The sequence below is a fragment of the Gadus morhua genome, chromosome 17 (genome assembly GCF_902167405.1).
Source record: "Gadus morhua chromosome 17, gadMor3.0, whole genome shotgun sequence".
Classification (NCBI taxonomy): Eukaryota; Metazoa; Chordata; class Actinopteri; order Gadiformes; family Gadidae; genus Gadus; species Gadus morhua.
The window spans coordinates 7,770,197-7,793,902 of NC_044064.1; the positions used below are offsets into that span (position 1 = coordinate 7,770,197).

The window sequence follows — 23,706 nt, forward strand, 5'->3', positions numbered from 1 at the left end:
TTTTTTTTGTTTTTCCTGTCTGTCTCTCTAGGTTTGTTCTATTCAGTAAAACGTTCAGAATAAATAATTGTCTGAAGGGGGGGGGGGGGGGGGCTTTTGTTTAATATTGCAATTGATAAAACCACTATCCGATTATTCAACATTTTAACACTACATCAAATGTACAGTAAGTATTTAGTTGCATTTTTTTGTACTGTTAAATCTATTTCCGGAAATTGCCGAAGTCTGGGGCTCCGGGGGAAGCCGAGGCTTGTTGGGAGTTTAGACGAGCGGAGGCAGCAAAATGGCGGATGAAGATATTACGCTTGATGGAAAACCTCTACATTCGCTCCGAGTTGCGGACCTTAAAGCTGCTCTTGAGCAAAGAAAACTCCCTAAAAGTGGACCGAAAAATGCACTGATAAAGCGGCTAAAAGGGGTACGTTGTGTTTCTATGTGGGGACGTATGTCGAGTCCGTACAAGTTAAGCAGGAGGGGAGAGATCGGGATTGACGTTAAAGGCCGTAACGTTGTGTAGATCCCGGAGCGGGAATACAGATATTGGCTATTGCGCAGAACTCTAAAACTAGATAAATAGTTGTCGCTTTTTTTATTCGCCGTTGTATTTATTCGGAGTTGCGTGTACTCCCTCAAATGTGTGCACATTGTTGCACTGAGTTGAACTATGCACCTGTCAAGTCGAGGCCTAGCGTTTAGTGGCGTGCAGAGCCATCACACACTGTACTATACTGTAGTTCATAATCGGCCCGCCGCTCTGTGTGTCAGTATGGGGAGGGGGTGGGGAGTTGGGGATGGTAGTTGCGCGTCGACATTCGCAAATGTAAACAGTTAAAATGGCGATATATATAAACCCACCTTTACTGTAATCAAATGTTGACATTTGCCCAGGAAGTTTGTTGCATCCGTGTTAAGCCCCCTAGGTTTTGATAGGATCCACGGTAATGAATCAAAAACGAACGTGTGTTTTGTGTACACTAATGACAACGTGCATGGGTTTCCTCGGGGGAAGTAGTTAGCCCCTGTGCTCCTCTGGTTATAAGGCATTTATGATTGTATCGTGGGAGAGAACCGTGCACCGTATTCGCACACTAGAGATCAAATCCAATTGAATGACAAGAGCAACTGTTGCCAAAGCGACATTTGTTCGAAATCACCGTCCACTCCTAATGGGCGGGTTAACGGATATACCGAGGACATTTATTTGGGACGGACCAAGCTGGTATTCATGCACAAGCCATAAAGACCACAAATAAAAGAATACTTAAAAAGGCAAAATGTCCTTTCCAATTCCATCCAAATGTGTTTGCCAACCTAACCAACCCCAATAAAAGGGGGCAACTTGCGCCAAGTGTTCATAAAGTGTATTGCTTTTTCAGAATTCGATGAATATATCAATAAATGGATGTATTATTTGTAATGGTTTCTGGCCTCTTCTGCAGGCCCTGATGTTGGAAGACCTCCAGAGGTCCTCGGCCTCTAACTCTGGGCTGCAGCCCAACTCCCAGGTTGGATAAGTATTTATTTTAATAATATACTTATTCATATTACTATTATAGTTTGTATCTGTGCTGTTAGGATTTTTACTGTGTTTGGAGCTGTATTCTGACCTTAGCAGATACGCTTTTAAATATATAATTATATAATGCTTTCCCATAACAAAAAACGTTACTTTTTGGGTTTTAAAAAGTATTTGGGTTTTTAAACCATATTATGAATGTATACTTAGCGTCCTCTTATTGGGATGGGACAAGGGTATTGACGAAAATGTACTTACCGTTTTGAAATGTGCTCCCTCTACAGGCCAATTGCTCTCCTGTAATATATAGCGTTCACATTACTACACCCTATTACTTATCATTTACTTGTAACTTACTTAAAATGTAATCATGTTACCTGAAATCCCAAAGGGATTATTGCAATTATTGCACATTTCAGTTTTATAATATCACATCTAAATACTACATTTTAGCGTTCCTACCAAGCAATCTCTTTGGTAGGAAATGGAGAATAGCCTTGTTTGCCGAAATACACGAGGCCTCACATCGGTTTGTGTGTGTGGAAGAGTTGTAACAAAAGCACGCCATAGATCAGGTGCATACAGTTAGAGCTGGAATGGTGGGCTGTAAAACCTCAATTGACTTTGGTGTGTGTGTGTGTTTGTGTGTGTGTGTGTACCAGATAGGGGAGGAGATGAGCCAGAACAGCTTCATTAAACAGTACCTGGCCACACAGCAGGAGCTCCTGCGTCAGAAGCTTGAGAGAGAGGCCCAGCACGCCGCCGAGACGGACGGTAACGTTCGCACACACGTCTGTTCCTTTCTCCGCCTCCATGCAAAAATCCATGCAAGCCTCAAGTTGACCTGCGTGATTGAGTGAACCTGATTGTTTTAACACCTGCCATTACAACCTAACCCTTTTTTACAATTGTAGTGTACTAATAGTTGACTTCTTATAATACCGGACTTAATGAGAAGGTAGGGTTTAGACATCTTACTTAGGGAGGTCTACACAAGGCCTGCAGACGTTGGGGTTTGAAACATAACCACCATAACCACAATCATGCCCCTCTGGGCTTATATAGCTGTTTTTGAAAGCCTAGCTGGCGTTCCATAAAGGTGTATATATAACGTCTATATCATATGTAAAAACAACAACATTATTTCTTCAGTGCTTTTCAGCCTGCAGATATTTTGGTACCACCGTTTCTATAAGGTCCCGGTTCCAAACTTGTCAAACCCTGAAAATCAATAAGCTCCAAGCTTATCGATGCTGCTATCGAGTCTAGCGATCTTATAACCTAAAGTTATATTTATTACGAGAGACGAAAGTCGTGTCTTTTAAATCAAAACACTGGTGCGGAAACATGCATTGATTGCCTGATAAAGATTCTGAATTCCATTTAATTGTCTGCTAACCGGCGTTAAAGTAAACAAAAGAATAATCGAATGCCCTCGTTTGCTACATTTCTCATTGGGTCAATCGATTGCTTCATAGCAAGGCTGAGTGGGCAAAGCGGTCAAAGGCGTGGCTACATTTCAGTGAGGTCAAAGATGAGGAGGAAATGAAATGGCAATCATGCTCCAGGTACTTACCTTGTAAGAGGGGAGGAACCCAACGGAAATCCTCAAGCACCTCAACGAAGCGCATCAGTTAAAAGTAAAGGTAGCACCTTTGCCCGTCTTCGACTCTGAACACCTCCAACTCCGGCTGCCGTTGTTGGACAATCACCCCCCTCCACCCGAGGTATACTTAATGCAAGCACTTCATCTGGGTAATGAAGGCCCTGTACACCTCTACACCGTGTGTATCAAGCAAGAAAAGCTCCTCCTGCGGTCAGATCCGTCCAGAACGGAAGGACCGCTCCGTTCTCCGTTGGTGTCTGATTAAGCAGAAGGTTTGGACTGACCTCTCTGGGAGTGACCCGGAGGACAACATCCAGAGGTTCCTGGAAGAGGTGACCACGATGGACCTCAGGTTCAAATCCAGGGGTGACAGAGCTTTCAGCTTGGATCATTTGGAGAAGGCAGCCATAGCAGCCAACGCTACAGAAGCAGGAGAGATCCCAACTCCCCAACATCAAGGACGGCCTTTACACATCCAAGGAAGCTCAGTACAGACCTCTAAAAAATTATTCCCGCTTCCGAGGCTCCCGGTTCCCTCTGTCAAACGTCTATGGGTAATAACATGGGGTTTTTGAATGATCGTACATAACAAACTCTGTAGGCGGCGAAGAAGTAAAAGTTGCGTCACGTTTTGAATTGCACACTTTTTCCATCTAGTTTCGACCAGGTTTTTGGATTGTTGGTGCCGTTAAAGTAGTAAACGATTATTAATGCTACTTTAACGGCACAGACAATCCAAAAACCCAGTCTAAACTAGATGGAAAAACTATGATGATGATGGCACACTGATCCCAGAAGAAGAGATCCCTCCTCTGGCAGTCACCGCGGTCCTCTCCAACTCAGCGTCAGACCGCCGTGGAGGAGCGAGAGCGACAGAATTTCCAGCCGGCCTATCAAGAGATCCAGCTGTACAGAGGCCTGCCCTGGATCATCCCTATGGCCGGAGACCCTGTCCTCTGGTGGTGGGGAAAAGAGAGCCACCCTGCCTCTGCTAGCTGTACCCCCTCACAGCTACCACTGTGTTCAACCACCCTCTGCCCCTGTGGAGAGGATGGGACCCCCTCAGCCAGCAGAGAGCCTGGAGCACGCCTGACATGGCAGACGTGCACAACTCTAAAGAGCTCTAGATAATTTATATTTTTTATTATGTAAAGCATATTATTATTATTATTTATTATTATTATTATTATTATTATTATTATTTAGTTGATTTATATATCATTTATTTTCTTTAACGTTGGAAAAAAAATGTGTTGGACATTTATTGCTTGTGATAGATTTTCTCATAGTTATGTTTGTTGAAGTATTTATTGAATTTCCTTCAGTTGATATATCAAAGTTATTGCACGGATAAACAGTTAAACAATACAATAAATGCCAGTTCTGTTATGAATTTACTGATGTCTCGTCTTTCCACTTTATAACAGAATGATTGATAGTGGTATCGATAACAGCTTGGATTGTTATGCAGTAGGGAAAACGGTATTGATTTCTTGAAAATGTATGAATCACCATTCTTAATCATAATATATAATACATAATCATATTGTATTTTAGAAGTTTTCATGTTATTAAATAAGTTAATCAATTCAACAGATGCTGTTAAAGATGGAAGCCTATATACCATATGATAGCCTAGTGGTTAGAGCAGGGGCCTTTCACTCCATGATCACCCGGTTCGATCCCCGCCCCTAACATGTCTGTAAGTGTGCTCTCCGATGATGATTCCGCCATGCTAATACCGATGCTCCAGGTCAGATGTGTGTCTGCCTGGTGCACGTGAGTTCAACCTACCTTCTCACTGTACAAGTGGGCTGAGGAGAAGCACTCTTTTACAGAACATTACATTATTTTAATTTCTTTAAGATTGAAAAAAATGTATCTAGTTCATGCATATATTGTGTGTATTTTTTTTAACATTATTTCCTTGTCTGTCTCTCCCGGTCTGTCTCTCCCTAACAGAGAGCTCCGCAGCAGAGGAAAAGGAGGAGCCCTCTGAAGGAAATGACGCACTGGACACGGTTGGTCATCTTAATAAAGTAAAATACTTAAACATGTGGAAGTAGCAGGCATAGCTAGGAAAACCCTCATAATGTAAGGCGGTGGATGCACAGTGGTCCTTCCATTAGCAGATGCTTCGTTAAAAAGCCACTATAAATATCCATCGCATCTTCATTCCCAATGCCGTCATGTGTGTCAGATTGTATACTAGTTTTTAAACACCAACCCAGTGTCTCTGTTCAGCTCTCTAAACAGTGGTCCTCTCTATGACATTGTCTCACTCAGCTGCGTCACTCAGTGGCCCCTCAGCCAGTGATGGCTCGGCCGGAGCCGGAGGGCCACCGGGGCCTCCGCATGGGCCTGCAGGAGGCTCCGGGGGCCCCCGGCACCTGGCCCCTGTGGAACGCCCGCCACCAGCCGGAGCCCTCCCCGCCCCGCGCCGTGGCCTCGCTCTCGGTGCGCGTCCTGGGCCAGCCGGACCGCCAGGGCCCGCAGCCCGCCGTCCCCCAGCGGGCCTCCGACAAGGAGGGCGCGGCCCCCGCGGAGCCGGGTTCCGCGCACCCCGTCCTGCACCTCAGCCGCTCGGCCATGGCGGCGGCGGCGGCGGCGGCGGCGGGGCCCGGTCGGGACCGGGACGACAGCGACGACGGGGACGACGACGACGACAGCGACGAGGAGAGCGACGAGGAGGAGGAGTGGGGGGCGCAGGTCAAGTCGGGCCGGGCCCCCGCCCAGCTCCGCCCCCAGCAGCAGCCGCAGCAGCAGGCACACGCCAGCGCCCCGCCCGCCGCCTCCCGCTCCCGACGCAAGCTCCAGCCCCCGCAGCACATCCCGCCGCCGCAGGCGCACCCGCCCCCCATGCAGCTGCGGCACCCCACCCCGCCTCCCTCGCCGCCCCCCGAGCTGTCCTTCCCGCTCCCCGACACGCCCAAGCAGAGCCCGCCCAACGCGGAGGAGGCGGGGGGGTCGGGCGGGGAGAGCCCCAGGGCGCGGGCGCCAGGGGGCCGCCGCCGCCCACCGCCGCCGCAGCGCGACGAGGAGGACGACTCGGACTCCAGCGCGCGCTCCAGCAGCCCCGAGCCCACCCAGCGGCGGGGGGCGGGACTGCTGGCCCGGCTCGCCCACCGGATGGACGCCGAGAAGGGGCAGCCGGCGGCCGGGGAGCCGGAGGCCGTGGACATGTCGGTGGGCACGGTGTGGCGCTGCTCCGCCTCCTCCTCCTCTTCCTCGGCGGCGGCGGCAGCAGTAGCTGGCCCCCCCGCCGCCCTGATCCCAGGGAGACCGACGGAGGGCCAGAGAAGGAAAGAGGGGACCGGAGACGGTGCAGGGAACACGCGGCCGGGGGAGAAGGAAACACCCCAGAAGAGGGAGGAGCCGGAGAAGATGGAAGTGGAGTCCACCAGCCGAGAGGAGGAGGAGGAGCAGCAGAAGATGGTGCAGAGGCGGCCAGGAGAGGAGCGGGACAGGAAGGGAGTAGCGGAGGGCGAGAGACACCTGCCTCCATGGAAGCGAGGGCGGGCGGCCGCGGCCGCGCCGACGACCCTGTCCACTGGGAGAGGAGAGGAGGCGGAGCCAAAGACGGACTCCGCCCACAGCGAGGCTGCCCTCGCGAAGGCGCCTGTCGTCACGCCATCGGTGACCGTAAAGAGGCCTCACGTGTCCACCGACTCCGCTGCACCGCCCATCAGGGCACCGCCCATCAGGGCACCGCCACGAGGCGGGGTGGTGATCACTGTCCGGGACTCCGGGTCCTCGTCGGACTCGGACTCTGGGTCTGACTCGCCCTCGCCCTCGTCCCAGTCCTCCACCTCATCGCAGGAGAAGCCCCCACCTGCCAAGCTAGTCAAGGTTAGCGGTTTTACTCACTCACCTGTCCTGCTACAGAAAACCTTTGGAACAGCTCTCTCATGCTATGCTGTTGCCACCGATGTTAACCGCATGCACCTTGCAGAGCGCTGGCCACGGACGTGAGGGAGCCGAGGAGAAGCAGAAGACCAGCGTGGACGGGGAGAAAGCGACTCCACGCCAGAAGGCAGAAAGGTCCGTCATAATCATCACTTTCTCCAAAAAATAAAAACACAGATCCAAATGGCGCCCACAGCAGTACCGCTGGATGGTCATTCCATCCGGCTCTTGTAGGTCAACTCCCTTTTTACGGTGGAGTCATCTATGTCCACTACTTAGTTTCAAGCCCATTTTTAAGGCCTGTCTGTTTAAAGTTATCCTAGAAAAGAGGTTCACCCATTTCTAAACCCTTAGGTTTGAAGACAAATGAAGAAGAGAGAGTAAAAAAATGTCTGCAGACGATATAACACTGGGTTATTTAGCATCTGTAGTCATAGGCATAGAAGCCAGAGCAGGGGAAATCTAGCCCAAGTGGCCTCTTGTATGTTCTGGAACCGGAGGTTTATGTCTAAGCAGTGCAATACATGGCGGCTAATGGTTGGGATCAAACACATCTGATTGGTTAAAGAAATATGTTTTGCATTAGATTAGTTTGCATGCCGACTCAACGACAGTGCAGATCTGAATAGTTTATGATGGCCAGAATTGTATAGAATATTTTTAGCCTTACTAAATGTAAAATCATCAAAAAAGTGTCAAAACGTAAAAATAGAAGATGTATCAAGGTGTTTTAGGTTGCTTATTGTATCTTAACTTAGAAAAAATAAACCGATTATTCACAAAGGATAATCACACATGAAATGGCAACGGTTTTAATAGATAAAAGTGAAAATTGAAAGAATAATACTTCACACGTTGTTCAAAAACGTATGAGGGTCAAATTGTTACGGGGACAGCCACTACAAATGCCACTATCAATGAAACATACACTAAACTATACATTGCCCTGCCACACACACTTTTATGTGACCGTTGAATACAAATAAAAATCAACACCAACATAGGCATCCCGTTAGACATTATGTGTATTTAAAGTAATTTCAGATCGCTTAACGTGGACCAAGGGTTATGGAGAGATGCATATTTCCTTGGCGGCAGACACTTAAAACTGCGTCCCCTGTCAAGTTGCATTGGTTTTAAGCACCTGCTTAAGGGCCGTTGTCACGATGTTTTACTATTAAACATTTCTTCCCCAGGGTTGTGTTTGGCCTCAGGCTGAGGTTGAACTACCGGAAAAATTGGCAGAACCCTTTGTGTGTGAATTGCAATTTGCACTGGACTTTTTAAACTTGGTCAATGTCGATTGGTCTGTTTGATGGAGGAATGCAGTAACAGTGAAGTGGGTAGCCAGCTGTTGGATATATTTAAACTCTTATTAGGGAATGTAGAAATAATATATTAGAAATTGTGAAAATGTGCCTATAGCACAGAATTTTGACTTATGCTGTCAAAACTCTTGGCTACAGACTCTGTATCTCTTTACAGGGAAGAGTAAACTGGTAATGAGACAAGAGCAAAAGCAAACATATCCCAATTACACCAGATTTCTGTTGATTCTTTGACTCTTAAGTATGAATGGGCCTTTTCAATGGCACATTAGTGTGAGCATTCAGCTTTGCATTTTTCCGTTTGATAAGACGGCTCTGCCTCCATTGATGTGATTGAGATAAAATATTTGTTTATGATAGACCCTGGGTTTTGACTTAAGTGGGGTTAGGAGGATGTGTCTCTCCCTTTATGAAAATGCCCTACCTCGCCGAAAGGCCATATCCATATGATTTAGGTTGGCTCTGCAAAGAATATGCATCCACATAATCATCTATATTGAAAAACAATGTGTTTGAATCATTAATATATTATTTCCCTGTTAAAATAGTACAGTTGTATGCCAATGAGATAGGATTATTTTTCATCCATTTCGAAATGCATTATTGTCATGAAACGTGTTAATTGGGAAAATGTGCAGATATGATACAATTCATATGTAGCGATTTTAAGATATAAATCAACTCGTTAGCAAGTTGGCTGACTACTACGAGATAATGCTAATCACTGGAGCATGCACGCCAACAACGCTTTATTCAGATGACATCGATCTTGCTGTATTTCTGGTCAGGCGTTCAATGCGACAGCCTCCAACACGGCGTGGTACTGAGAAGAAGCCGGTCCTCGCCTCACTCTCTCCTTCTCCTTTTAATTTACAATCTCGCTAGCCAACATGGCCGTCGTGCATGCATCGCATCTCTGAGACCGCCGCAGTGTAAAAGGCAACGAGTGTTTCGCGTCGCCAATTTCAATATACGCCTAACCGGAATAAACGATTACGACGGAGCATTCCTTGCCGGGTTTAGGGCCCGGCAATATGCTGTCCGAAGCCAACAAAAGCGGGTAAGATCAAGCTAACGAGGTTTCGGGTTGCTAGTCATGCCCTTTATCCCTCGAGCTGCGGTGAAGTTTATATATTCGCTGAATTGTTTTTTTCTTCGCCGCGGGTCAATAACTCGATCAGTAGAAACGGGGCCTTGGATGTCATGAATCGTTTAGAAATAACAACGTTAACAACGATAATAACCAAATACCCAGTGTAACTGGAGAGATACCACTGCTTGTTTCTAACTATACCCATTGTGTTCCTGGTGTTCAGAGACAACGCACACACTTCTCCATTTTCAGGTTAATTTTACCGAAATATTACATGACAGGCGATATTACATGACGTCGAGAAGTCCGACCGACACACAAACCTGATTATTCCGTTTTGCTAATAGCGTAGGCCTGTGATTAGAAAATTGCATTTTTCCTATTGTCTGTCGGATATAAACTTGAATAGCATCATAACTAAAAGGTGGAGGCATGGGATTTCCCATCCTATAACTGTCGGTTAATTGTAACTTAGTTGACATTGAAGTCTAAAAGCCACATGCATGGATAATTAAATAACCATCTAATCGAAGGTTATGTATAAAGTAAAACCTATGAGACAAGTTCTTTCATACATCACATATTGCAATATGCAAAGGTTTAGTTTTGGTGGTCAGTGTATAACATTCTCCTATTGGATTGATAACGTCCCTTACTCTCTCCCCTGGATGTCCAGATTGTAGGTGACCCCAGTCCTACCCAGATGTAGCTCAGCATCGTAGTGCATCACCTGTGTAAAATGGATTATTAAGTTTGTTCATCAATAGTTGGCCCAGGGATCATTATATCTTAACTGGGCCAGAGTGACATCCTCTCAGGCCTCGACCACACCTCCACAGCTGGTTCTCTGGGATTTCTAATTAGCGCAGCAGTCTCCCTTGACACCGGACACAAACCATGTGGCTGCTTGCTTGTCCGATTTAATGTTGAATGTTTAATGTTAAGGTGGACTTAATTATTTCTCGATGGGAAAGATGTTTTTTATAGCCTTTATATTTAATGATCAGTTCAACCGCAATTAAACAATTGATACTTTAACGCTATGAAGGCTTAAGAACAATTACATTTTCAGTAGCTTCTTAGTCCACCGATGATGTGTTTTGTATTATGCCTTCCAAGATGGTGTAATTTGTCACTCGCCTGGTTGGTCGAGATTGCTTTTCAATGGCATAGTGTCCATCTCTGCATGTCCATGTCCCCACTCTGTCCAGGTGCACTGCCATCGGACTCCGTATTGTTTTGATTCATATTTTTGTCCTTGTCGTGTCAGCTGGCCGGGGCTATAGATAGCTCAAGTGACCCACATCCCTGGCACGAGGACTCGTCCTGGGTCTCCCGTGCCGTGTCCTACACATTCCTCCTGTCTTGTTGCTTCTCTCTCATGATCCCCCTTGGGGGAATTAGTGTGTGTGTGTGTGTGTGTGTGTGTGACATATAATGAAAGTTTTATTGGCATTCACTAAAGTTAATTTGTTTCATGAAATCGAACTAATTGTGGCTCACTGTCGTACATTTCAGACTGTGGGAAAGAATTTTTTTTGTCTGTTTTGAGGAAACTACTGTTGGTTATCAACCACAAAAGCCCACGTCTGACGCCCACCAGTGGTATACTTCCTCTCCCACGCCGCTCATTCTGGTCCCCTGTCTTTCTCTGGTCCCCCTCCCAGGGAGGTGTCTGAGTCGAGCGAAGCCCCGGCGAAGGAGGCGGAGCCAGACACTCAGAGCGCCATGGCCCAGGAGCCGGCGTCCGAGGCCAAACCGGCGAACGGCAGCGGCGGCGGCCTGGAGGAGGTAAGGCCACTGGGAGGGCGGGCGAGACGTGGGCCGGGTCACTAGCAGGTTGGCTTAAGCGGGAAACGGGGATTCAAGTCCAACCCCCCACCCCTAAACCGGCCAGTCCCCTTCTGGTGCTGCCACCGCCCCCACCACCTAGTTAGGATGTAGTACCTATCATGACCGTAAGCTTCTCAGTGGGCTTCAAAATCATAGCAGCAGTAGTAGAAGAAGTGAGGCTCGAATGGTAGTGGGAGGGGAAGGATAATGGTCGACGGATGAAATTAGACTCACAAACACATTAGTGGGGTAATGTGCTACTTGGTTTCACATTGCCAGTGTTTTAGGAAAGGATCGGGATTTGATGACTCCGATGTATTTCGGTCCGTTGAGTCTTTAGTATTCCTGAGACGTGCCGCGGCGGGGGTGGAGTTGGACTTGTGCACGGGGCAAAGGCGGCGTTAAACTAACGCCGATCATGTCATTTCCTCCACACTAACCATTCAAAACTAACCTGCTGACACGCTCACTTGGCTGTTTATTTTTTTCCTTAACGTTTCAAAAAATAGATGAGGTGTGTGTGTGTGTGTGTGTGTGTGTGTGTGTGTGTGTGTGTGTGTGTGTGTGTGTGTGTGTGTGTGTGTGTGTGTGTGTGTGTGTGTGTGTGTGTGTGTGTGTGTGTGTGTGTGTGTGTGGTATGGATTAACTTGCCTCTAGGATCAGTTATATAACATAAATCCCCATATAAGTGGGTTATATTTTACACCCAAACGGTCTAGTTGCACGGCCTAATGTATATATTATATACACTACTGTGTACAGACTTCTGCACAGCCCAAGTCCATTAATTAGCTGCCTCCATTAGGTTGCAAAACAGTGAAGTCAACTCTTGCAAATCTTTCTCAACAGAAAATTCCTTTTGTAAAAGATGATATCTTGGTTTATAAACGCAATATAGGTGCATGCAGGCTTTTAAAAAAACATGTGCGTTTCCTTGCATGCTAATGGTCAGTGTGTGCCAATAGATGTATACGTTTCTTCCAAGACCAGCCTTCACTGTCCTCATCCCCTTTACTCCACTGCTCTTCCCTGCAAATCTGTCCCTCTGTCCCGCTTCTCTTTCAATGTCTCTCCTCTGTATATTTTGTAATGGTGTGACTGTTGTTTTTAAAACCCCATTGATTGCTTTGTTATGAAGGTGCCCATGCCTCTTCCATTGTCCCTATTGGTACCTGCTACGTACTACTACTACTACTACCAACACCACCACCACCACCACCACCACCACCTCCACTCCTCCTCCTCCACCACCTCCTACACCTCCTGCCCTGCCATGCCCAAGCGTCTCCATGGTACCTGACTCGGTACCACGAGTTAATCTGCTCCCCCACAAACCCCCATCCCGCCCCGGCCCTGAGCCCGCAGGGCGCCGGCCAACATATGGCTGCGGTGCTCCACCTGCCGTGGCCAGAGTGCCAGAAGGAACCAGAAGGACCCAGCTGGAGGCCGCGTCTTGTCCCCACGCACTGCATCCATTGCAACCCCTCCCAGCAGCTCGGTTGCTGGAGTAACCGCCTCCTCCTGCAGGAGGGAGGCGGTGTTGGCGGGCGACAATAGAAGTTCAACTGAAATGAACGGTTGACGAAGCAGATGGCAGCAGAGTGGTGGGGGCGTGTCTGTCTCCAAACGTCCCCCACCTCCTCACCCCCCCCCCCCCCCCGTTAACCACACCCACCAGCTGTATTGTGGACAAACTCCTCCAATGGGAGGAGTTTGCCGAGCAAACGGCAACTAGGCGCTACTCCGGCCTACGTTGCCTCCCACGGCGTCAACGCCTCTGGAGAAGCCCCTCCCCCTTCAGTTCTGTAAACGTTGGACAGAAACGAGCCAAGCCTGCTTGTTCAGTGGGAGAGCTACACCCTCTGCCCTGCTGCACCCTTCACCTACCATGGCGACGAAGATATTGATTTGAAAATTGAGTTGTCCGATCAATGATGATGATGATGGTGGTAAAGAGAGCTTGAGATGCACACAACCAGAGATCCAGTCCAAGTGGGTGTGTGTGTGGTGTGATGTAACGGAAACAACAGACTTGGTCTTCCCTGCCACCACCCCACTAAAGCCCGACCTCGCCTCCCACTGCTCCCTGCATATCCATCCGTGGTGGGGCGCCGATGAACTGAACCGAGGGCTGCGCGCTCCACGCGTGAGAGAGAGAGAGCGCGCGGTTAACACAGAGGAGGCTATCGACGTCGGCTCCTAGCGGTACCTTTCCCCCCACCGTCGAACCAGACCTTCACCCATACCCAGGCTACAGCATGAAGAAGACTCTGGGAGGTTTTGGGAATCCAACCTTTTGTTCCTGGAGACGGCGCAAAGCCCTCACTTCATTTTGTGTGACACCTTGACTAAAAGGAGCGGACAAGGGAACTTTTGAGAGACACTGGACTTTATAATTAGATCATCCCAATCAAAGGATTATAAACCCATCAATCATGATCTCTTTGTGTTATGGATACGTGGGCGTTGCTCCAACCAGTAGCAATTGATCAACGACGGACAATTCCTCGGAGGATGTACAATGACATTGGACTTTGTTGCTATTGGAAACCGATTTGTTTGCCTCATGTCTACCTAATCACCCTAAAAGACTGCAGATATGAAACACTCCCCCTGGGAATGAATCCCCGGGCCAGTGGAACAGTTCTCCCCCCCCCCCCCCCGAAAGACTTTTAATATGACTCGCTCATCGACAAGTCAATCAAGAACATCCCCCGCCCCCCTTCAAGAAAGAGTCATTTCCCATGATCAGTTCCTGCCTGGCGGCCAATCAGCACACTCAAATCCAGCCCTGCCCTCTGCCCAGTGCCTTCTCTGATTGGATCCTTGCCTAGATACAGTAGCCATGCGGTTGGGCCTTAGCAGAGCCAGTAAGGATCAGGTGTCAATGGTACCAAGAAATGACATGTCATTTTTTTCTTCATATATTTTACATATACTTCTACGGGGTCAGAAATGTAAAGACTGACTTATTTCCTTTTCCCCCCCCTTAACATTTTTATCAGGTGTACTTCTTTTATAGTAGATGCCAACGTCCACTTTTCATGCCTTTTTACTCAAGTCCCTTTTTGAGTAGATACGTTTTGAACTTTTATTAGAATCTCACTGGGACTCGCTGGGGCACTGACTGATTTGAGTCCGTCCTGCAGCTCTGCGTTTCCACCTCTGCCCAAAACAAATCGCACACGCGGCACAGCCAGGCCATCTGCTAGTCATTCCCGGGGTGTCTGGTTTTTCCGGCTTCCCACCGGTCGATGGCTCCACCTGGGGACTCTCGCAGGGAGACGGCCGGCTCACGTTACCGGAGGCTTGCATTAGGATTAGCAGAGCATCAACATGCAGCTATTACACAGTTAACGTCTCTCACACACGCAACCCTAGAGTCGCTTTGGATTTGAGTGTATGAATTAAATAATAATTCCCCGCATCTAGGCTGTAGGTGCCCTCGTTCTTTAATGGGTCGGTTCGTGGCTAATGGCTTCCTGTTGAGTAGTGTGTTAGAAGCTGATATTGTTACTGTACGACAGGATCTTGGTTGTATCCTCATTGTGGTGGTGCACGCACACATACGCACGCATGCACGCACACTCCATATTAATTTAAATCAAAGTCTTTAGGCAGAGGTGGAAGGTGGAAATGTGCAGTCTGCTGTCTCAGTATTGACCCCACGCACGCAATCATTTATTATCAGTATTGTGTAGATGTAATTTAATTGGAAGCTGCAGGCCAGGCCTGTGCATAGTTTATAACCTCCCCCCCTCCCCCCTACACCTGACCTCTCCTCCTCCACTGCGTCTCACCTGCTCGGTTTTTATTAGACCTGAACTATTTCACACTGAGCCTCCTTCAAGACTCAACTTCTCATCTCATCCCACACCCACGGGGGTTCTTGTTTTTCCCCTCTCTCCCTCTCTATCTCTTCCTCTCCCTCTCTCTCTCTTTCTCTCACTCTAGAGCACAACTCCTAAGGCTTTTGCTGCCCGGAAGATCTCCCTTAACAGTGAGTATACCATTCGCAAAGCCTAGCATCCCGATGCCTTGCTCAAAGATGATGATCGTTCGGCGGGTTGGACCTCATGACTGCCACAGACTGTGTTTTCTATAAAGCACTTACAATAATTATGGGTTCTCCTTTTATTTTTTTATTGTGTATAATACGAATTATGTAAGGTGATGCAGCATATAGTCCTGTTTAGTTATGATAATTCATGTAAATGTATACTCAACCTCCCGAGGTGAGCTTGCACTGCGAGTCTGAAAACAAACAAAAAAAAGAAAGGTAGAACCTGCTTCTACTTTGCATTAATGGTATTTGAGCCTCTTTGCGATAATTTTATTCAAGGCGGGCGCCATCATAGTCACGTCACACAGGCAGGCGGCGGATCTCTAAGAGTAGGCGGCTTCATCAGGGTCATCCACCAGGCCGGGCTCTCCGCCCCCCGCCCAGTACGTAGTATTTCCCCGTGATCCGTGAGTGTAACCAATCCCCTCCCCCCCCATCACAGGCAGCAAGACGTCTCCACCCACCGGAGCGGACGCCGCGGCGGCGGCGGGGGGTACGGCCGTCGAGTCCGAGACGGGGGGCGCCGCCGCCGCCGCCGCCGGGAGGAAGAGGAGGTGGGGCTCCAGCGCGGCCGTCACCACCAAGAAGCCGTCCATCAGCATCACCACAGACTCCCTCAGGGTAAGGAGCACCTGGGCACCCAATCACACCAGGGCTTTCTCTACCGGTGACTCCTGCACCCAATCACACCAGGGCTTTCTCTACCGGTGACTCCTGCACCCAATCACACCAGGGCTTTCTCTACCGGTGACTCCTGCACCCAATCACACCAGGGCTTTCTCTACCGGTGACTCCTGCACCCAATCACACCAGGGCTTTCTCTACCGGTGACTCCTGCACCCAATCACACCAGGGCTTTCTCTACCGGTGACTCCTGCACCCAATCACACCAGGGCTTTCTCTACCGGTGACTCCTGCACCCAATCACACCAGGGCTTTCTCTACCGGTGACTCCTGCACCCAATCACACGAGGGCTTTCTCTACCGGTGACTCCTGCACCCAATCACACGAGGGCTTTCTCTACCGGTGACTCCTGCACCCAATCACACGAGGGCTTTCTCTACCAGTGTCTCCTGCACCCAATCACACGAGGGCTTTCTCTACCGGTGTCTTCTGCTTCTACTTTTTAGTGCCGTGTTGCAAATATATTTGACTAACCCACACCGATGACCTCATCGGTGTCCGGGGACAAGTGGGAGAGAGCTCTAGTTGATAAGGAGGTGAAGCCGCTGCTGTGGCCACATCTCTTCCTGCACTTCCTCTCCATTTGTGTTTCAGGGTAAAACAATACCGTGGTACCGCTGAAAACCAACACACCTTTTTTGTTTTATTCCCCCTCATGTTCTCGTAGTCGTTGATCCCGGACATCAAGATGAACCAGGAGGCGGTGGTGGACCTCCATCCGGAGGAGCTGCATCTTTCTGGGGAGGAGGAGGAGGAGAGCCAGGGCATGGACAACGGCCGGGCCGACCACGACCTCGGCCTCAAGATCCGACGCACCGTCACACAGGTGAGGGGGGGGGGGGGGGGGGGCTCGGGTACTAGGGGATTCTCGTGTGCCACTTCTCTACTCTACAAGATGTGCGTTTAGGATGCGTTTCACGTCGTGGACGTTGATTCCTACACGCTTGACTGCACGGACCGCCTGATAACCTGCGCTGAAGCCGATGAAGGTCATCCACGTGTGTTAACATTTCCCGACGCTCCTCGGGAGACGTGTCAATCGGCGAGCTCGAATCATAACCAACGAGCTTAAACCCATCAGATCGCCGTGCCCATGTCACTTTATTTATACATTTTAAATTGAATAGTGAGTAAGACAGGAAGGCGTCACTCTAACCGTCGGCCTCCCACAAAGGTTGTCCCGGGCGACGGGAAGGAGAACGGGCGGGAGCCGCAGCCGCCGCAGGACGGAGACGACGACAACGAGGAGGAGGAGGAGGAGGAGGAGCATGACGACGAGGAGGAGCAGCAGCGGCTGGAGAAGGAGAAGCAGCGCAAGGCCCCCAAGGAGCGGCGGAGGAGCAGCACCCGGGCGGAGGACGCGGGCGCGCCGCGCCACAGCCCTGCTCGGCAGGAGGCCGAGGCCCAGAAAGGTAGAGGCGGCACGCGGGGAGCGAGGCGTCACGAAGGGCTCCCTTTGGGTAAAAGGGGACACGTCATTCCACCGGGTGGGAGTGGGATTACCCGTTACGAGCCGTTTGGAGAACCGGCCTCTTCTGACATCACACGTGGGTCCACCTAGATGTGTGACGGGTAGACGAGCAACGTTTGTTACCGTCCACTGGGTAGGCTGGTAGACTGATCCATCCAGCACGCATCTAGGTGGACACGCCCACCTGTGATTGTGAAGCAGATTTACAGAGTAGCTTGTAATGACTAGTCAAACTCACCCCTGGTGGTAAGATATGTCTCCTTTTTTAAATTGGAAAGATGTATTTAGCAGATATCCCCACTCGGTATTACAGCGATGGGACGCAGGGAAATCCAGACTCGATCACCTTGGCTGTGTGACTAGAGCCATCGTTATCTCAATCTTCTCACAAAATAGGCGAATTAGAATGTATCCCGACATAAACGTTACCCTGACTAAAATGCAATCAAACCAGATGCGTCACATTTTAAAAAGGTTCTCAAATGGGTATAACATTAAAATTGTTGTGTATGCATCTATTAATTGGTCGGGAGAACTCGGGGCCCCCAGACCACAGTTGTTGGGCTTTCAACAGGATTTCAGGACTCGGGTCCCACCTCCCTATCTTATTATCTCACTTCTCTGGCTGCCACTGAAGCAGAGAAATTATTATTTTGCCGGTTCTCCATGGTCTTGTCTTCAAAGTACATTTTAAAACGAATGAAACCACTGCAGAATGTGAGGGCGCTTTGATACGCTGTGAGCGAAGATCATGCGTTAGGTTTTCATCTAATCGAACCAGAGAACAAAGTTCTTGGGAGTGTCGGGCCACAGTCACCCATCTGTACTTCAATATTTTGACCAAGGAAGGAATGTCCTCCTCCATTCTCTCGCCCACTCTCTCTTTTTATAGAAATGTCTCCGTCTTATTCGGCTCTCTGTGGCTCACGATCTGCGTTCCTGCAACTCTCTCTCTCTCTCTCTCTCTCTCTCTCTCTCTCTCTCTCTCTCTCACGCCTTATCCCTTTGTCTCTCACCCCCCCCCCCCCCCCCCAGTCACTCCCAGTGACAGCGTCGTGCGGCGCTCCATCAGCCAGCAGAAGTCGGGCATGTCCGTCACCATCGACGACGCCGGCGCCGCCTTGGCCCCCAGGCAGCCCTCGCCGCCCCGCGGGAAGCTCTCCGCCATCGTCCACGTCAGCAACCTGGTGAGCCGGCGGCGATCGGAAGTTAGCCCGTTAGCCTTGAGCTGCTAGCTGATCACTCCTAGCCTCTAGCCTTTTTAGCTGTTTCGCTTACGGCAGTCAGCACCTAGCTAGCTGTTCGCTCCGGGCTCCTGGTGTCCAGTCCGTAATGCAGTTTGAGATCGTCCCATTGCGGAACTTTTGCACCGAGGCATTCTAGTGGTCGGGTGGGGGACGCTCCGCACTTCATGTTTTGGTCATCCGACCGCTGTATCTTTACGATCAAGGCAAGCGTCGCAATAAGTACATTACTTTATTTCACCAAGGTACAAGCCCATACTGATCAATGCGTTAGATTGTAGATGGAACCCCCCCCCCCCCCCCCCCCTGTGTGTCTCTTGGTCTGACCTGTCCGCCCCTCCCCAGGTGAGGCCCTTCACCCTGGGCCAGCTGAAGGAGCTGCTGAAGCGCACCGGCACGGTGCTGGAGGAAGGCTTCTGGATCGACAAGATCAAGTCCCACTGCTTCGTCACGGTGGGTACCCCCCCTCCCTCCCGTCGACCCTCTATAGCTTTACCAACCCATTCACACCCGTGGGCGCCATCTTCCTCCCAAAGACCCCCTCCGTCACCCCCTGATCGAATATCATCATACCCCCGACCTGGTTAGAAAGTCGTGGTCCGAGTCAGACTTCCTAGATCCACCGTCTCATTGAGATTGAACATCTCTCAATCTCATAGTTTCACATTGAATAAAAACATAGTTTCACATTTAAACAACTTGAACCCGGATCGCCCGCTGGCCGCTGAACGGTCGCTCCATCCCTGCTAATCCAGACGGGTCTCCTGTCCGCGTCCCAAGCTAGGGGGCCCGTTCGGCGCGTCTCCCCGCGGCTCCGGACCCCCTCCCCGGTGCCTCGGGAAACCAAGACCGTCCTCTTCCTCAGACTTGAGCGTTGTTGTTTCACTTCCTCACAGTACGCCACGACGGACGAGGCGCAGGCCACCCGGGCGGCCCTCCACGGGCTGAAGTGGCCCCCCAGCAACCCCAAGGTCCTCAGCGTGGACTTCTCCCAGCAGGATGAGGTAAGACCCCCCCCCCCCCCCCCCCATAGACGGAAGACGTCTGCCTCCCCACCCGGGCTCCTGTCACCGGATGTGTGTTTCAGAGGGGGGTCTTGTTTCGAGGCGGTCCTCTGCGTTTGCTAGCGTGGGCTGCAGTGCACGGCCCGCCCTTTCAGCCCACTCGTCGGTCTCCAGCGCCCCCCTAATGCTTGTGTGTTGCCTTCCGTTGGATCGTCCGTATTCTGTAGTTATTGAGACTGTAGTGGACCAGTGCAGAGCCACACGGAGGGCTGATCGATTATGGAACAATATCATAATCACCATTATTTGGGTCAATATTGAAATCACGATGTTTCAAAGGATTATTTTTGAGTTTGTTAACCTGATGCATTTGTTCAGCATTTCTCTGCAAAAAAACCCCACTTTGGTACTGAGAACTGAAATGTCCCCTTAAAAATATACAAAAACGTTCAAATAAAAAATGTTGAAATAAAAAAATGATAGTACAAATATGTGTCCAGCTGTTTGATCCCATTTCTTTAAAACACTTAATGGATAAAATAAATATACTTAAAAATTAGTAATGGTTTCAACTCGAGTGTATTAGTTTGGAGATCGTTGTACCAAAAAAATCCTAATCCTGATCGTAATGCTCCGCTGACTGCCTCCTAACGGTCTCTCTGCCCGCAGCTGGACTTCCACCGGGGCACCCTGAAGGTGGAGCGGCTCCCGGAGAAGCCGGGCCCTCCCCCGGGGGGCCCTCCCGCACGCCTGCCCCCGCTGATGCCCGAGCGGGAGCGCGACCGGGACAAGGGTCGCGAGCGCGGGGGCGGCCTGCGGGAGCAGTGGGCGGAGCATGGGCCGATGGGCGTGGCCATGCGGGACCCGTGGGCGGAGCGCGGCGGGCCCCTGGGTGGCGGCGGCGGCGGCGTGCGGGACCAGTGGGCGGAGCGTGAGCGGGAGATGCAGCGGCGGGAGCAGGCGCGCTGCGAGCGGGAGTGGGACCGCGACAAGATCCGGGAGTTCGGGCAGCCCGGCGAGGAGGTGCGGCGCTCCCGATCCCGGGACCGCGAGCGCAGGAGGCGGGAGAGGGCCAAGAGCAAGGAGAGGAAGAGCGACAAGAAGGGTGAGGAGCTGAGGACTGTGAAATGCTGTTCCCGGTCCTGCCACCAGGGGGCAGTGGGCTCCACTGCGTCCGATGGACTGTCTCTCTAAGGGCCTTTCAGCAGGAGAGAGAGGCCTGTTTTTATGTACTTCCCCCGGAATAAAACCCTTCAAATTATGATGCTACTACAACCTCCAGCAAGCTGAGGTGCTCCATATGCCAATACATCGTTTGCATTGGTTTAGTTCTCTTGGCCCAATGGCCTCCTGTGTTTTAAGGCTTGACATCTGAATGCATTACAGTGGACGCTGTTGGCTAAATTGTTTCCCCTTCCCCCATCCCCCAGACGAGCCCCCGGCGAAGCTGCTGGACGACCTGTTCCTGAAGACCAAAGCAGCCCCCTGCATCTACTGGCTGCCCCTCACTGAAGAGCAGGTGGGTGCCTCCCCCCTCACGACGTCCCCGGTGTCCTCGTGCATGCTACACACGCATTCACTGTACTCATGAATCGAGCGTTAATGTCACCCGTATGATGCCAGAACAGCGGCCCAATGAAGTCCTTACGACTCGCACTATGACAACAAAAGATCTCCGCCCTTTCCCTCTGACTTCCCTGCTAACACTTCCATAGGTTGTTGTATGTTAAGTGGGTGGCTGCTTACTTCTCCAGCCGCGAAAGTGCACAAAATAATTCCTCACGCCATTCCTGCCGCGTTAGAATCAGCATCCAAGTCGGGCGTAGGAAGTGTGTTTTCCGGTAAAGCCGTGACTCCAATACGAGCCGGTCGCGACTCAGAGACGCTGTGGTCATGCCTCATGTTCAGTGCCTCAGGCCTCGCAGTTCAGTGCCTCAGGCCTCGCAGTGCAGCGCCTCAGGCCTCGCAGTGCAGTGCAGTGCCTCAGGCCTCGCAGTGCAGTGCAGTGCCTCAGGCCTCGCAGTGCAGCGCCTCAGGCCTCGCAGTGCAGCGCCTCAGGCCTCGCAGTGCAGCGCCTCAGGCCTCGCAGTGCAGCGCCTCAGGCCTCGCAGTGCAGCGCCTCAGGCCTCGCAGTGCAGCGCCTCAGGCCTCGCAGTGCAGCGCCTCAGGCCTCGCAGTGCAGCGCCTCAGGCCTCGTCATGTGACCCCGTCGTTGTCCACCGCTCCTCCACAGGTGAAGAAGCGCAAGGAGCAGGAGCAGGAGGACACCAAGAGGAAGGAGGAGGAGAGGAAGGAGCGGCTGAAGGCCCGGGAGGCGGGCGGTCCCCTGGGTGGGGGTGGAGGAGGAGGAGGAGGAGGAGGTGGTGGTGGTGGTGGGGGTGGGGGTATGGGTGGTGGTGGTATGGGTGGCGGTGGCCGGGGCGGCGGCCGAGCGATGTCGGGCGCTCGCAGAGCGGACATCCTCCAGGAGCGGGAGGGAGACCGGAAGAGGGACGGGTTCCGGCCCAGAGGACCCTCTGGAGGGGCCATGGGGGGACCCCCGGGTGGGGGGGGTGGCGGCGGCGGTGCCGGTGGTGGCGGCCGTCGCTCCCGTAGCCGTAGCAACCCAAGGGGTAGGCGGCGCTAAGCCCCCCCCACCCTCCCCCCCCATCCTTCAGTGTCGCCCTCGAAGGTGAGAAGTGGAGCGCGGCCGGCGCCATCGTCGGGCTGCGGCGTGCGTCCGGTGGGAGGGTCCCGTCTGTTCCCCAGCTGCCGGGCTCCCCCCCCCCCCCCCACGACTACTGTCTGCCGCCGACACTGATCTGCTACCGTGGTCCGGCTGACGTGCTGGCCCACAGGTTTCTCTTTCCGTTAGGTCTTATGTTTTTGAGTGGAATAATGGTTTAATCTTAGCTGTGTAGTCGGCGTCAGCCCATCACTATGGTTTTATACTCGCAATGTTTCTTTTTATTTACCTTTTTTTGTTTCTTAATCAGTGTTTTTGTTCCCGAGGCCCGTGGCCGGCTGCCCCGGGTGGGGGGGGGGGGGGGGGGGTTGTGTAAAATAAAATGGAAAACCCGAGGGCCAATGGGAGCCCCGGAGACGACCCCCGCGCCGCCCGCCCGCCGTCGGCTGCTCTGCAGCGGCGGAGGGAGCGCGGTGGGCCGCTCCGCTGGGCCCCGGTGGTTTGGGGCTCGCTGAGGCTTTATCCTGAAGTCTGTAATGAGAGTCTGCTCCCGAAATAGAAGTCCCACGACCACAAGGGGAACACAAGCCGCTGGAGCCTCGTCGAGGGCTCCACGGCCCCTGGTGAAACCCTGTGGACTCGTCTTCATTTTTTCGTGCGTTTGCCCATTTAGGGGAGAAGCAGAAGGCTTTGATTTTTATTACATGTTTTACTCGACCTGTCCAATTCTTTGTTTTCTTTTGATTTGGCCTTGGGTGGCTGAATCTGCCCCCCCCCCCCCCCCCCCCCCCCCCCCTTCTACACTCCCTTAGAAGTTAGGGCAGGTCTGTGGCACACTGGAAACCACTCTAGGAAAATGTGGCATAGTTGCTGGTAAAGGGAGCGGGCCGTTTGTGTGTTGCCTCGGCGCAGTGGATCAGCACGCTTTTTAATCTAAGCGTGTTATTTAAGGCTGCCATGTTGGGGTTGGAAGGTGGAGTTTATTGCAGAAGGCTTCAGATTCATCGATGTTGTTGCACTGACCCCTCCCCCCGTCCCATGGAAGAATTCTTGCCCCCTTTTATTTCTAAAGTCAATCAATATATTTAAGGTAAACTCCCTAGTCTATCCTTTAAAATAGAGTGAAAGATGATTTTTAAGAGAAAGAAATATTTGACGATTTTAGTTGAAAACCTGTTTTTGTTTTTTGAAAGTGCTTAATGTACAAATAAAGAGTAAAACTGGCACTGACTTTTCTTTCTTCCATAAAGACTGCCATCTCTTGATCACAGGGTGACCCATCGCCATGGTCA

The 23,706-nt window shown here is 51.0% G+C and overlaps 1 protein-coding gene and 1 non-coding gene across 2 annotated transcripts; both read left to right on the forward strand.

Moving 5' to 3' along the window:
• Positions 1-213: 213 nt before the first annotated feature.
• Positions 214-23,638, forward strand: acin1b (apoptotic chromatin condensation inducer 1b). Its single transcript, XM_030338605.1, has 17 exons — positions 214-418; positions 1,440-1,505; positions 2,179-2,290; positions 5,085-5,143; positions 5,409-6,971; positions 7,075-7,163; positions 11,117-11,240; positions 15,237-15,282; positions 15,788-15,966; positions 16,698-16,856; positions 17,205-17,442; positions 18,537-18,688; positions 19,091-19,198; positions 19,642-19,749; positions 20,419-20,854; positions 21,180-21,268; positions 21,983-23,638. Exons 1-17 carry the CDS (start codon positions 284-286, stop codon positions 22,373-22,375), a joined length of 4,056 nt encoding a protein of 1,351 aa, XP_030194465.1. The 5' UTR covers positions 214-283; the 3' UTR covers positions 22,376-23,638.
• LOC115530058 (small nucleolar RNA U6-53/MBII-28) lies at positions 4,836-4,945 on the forward strand. The gene has a single exon (XR_003973699.1). It is a non-coding gene; the product is annotated as a small nucleolar RNA U6-53/MBII-28 (small nucleolar RNA).
• Positions 23,639-23,706: the final 68 nt, after the last annotated feature.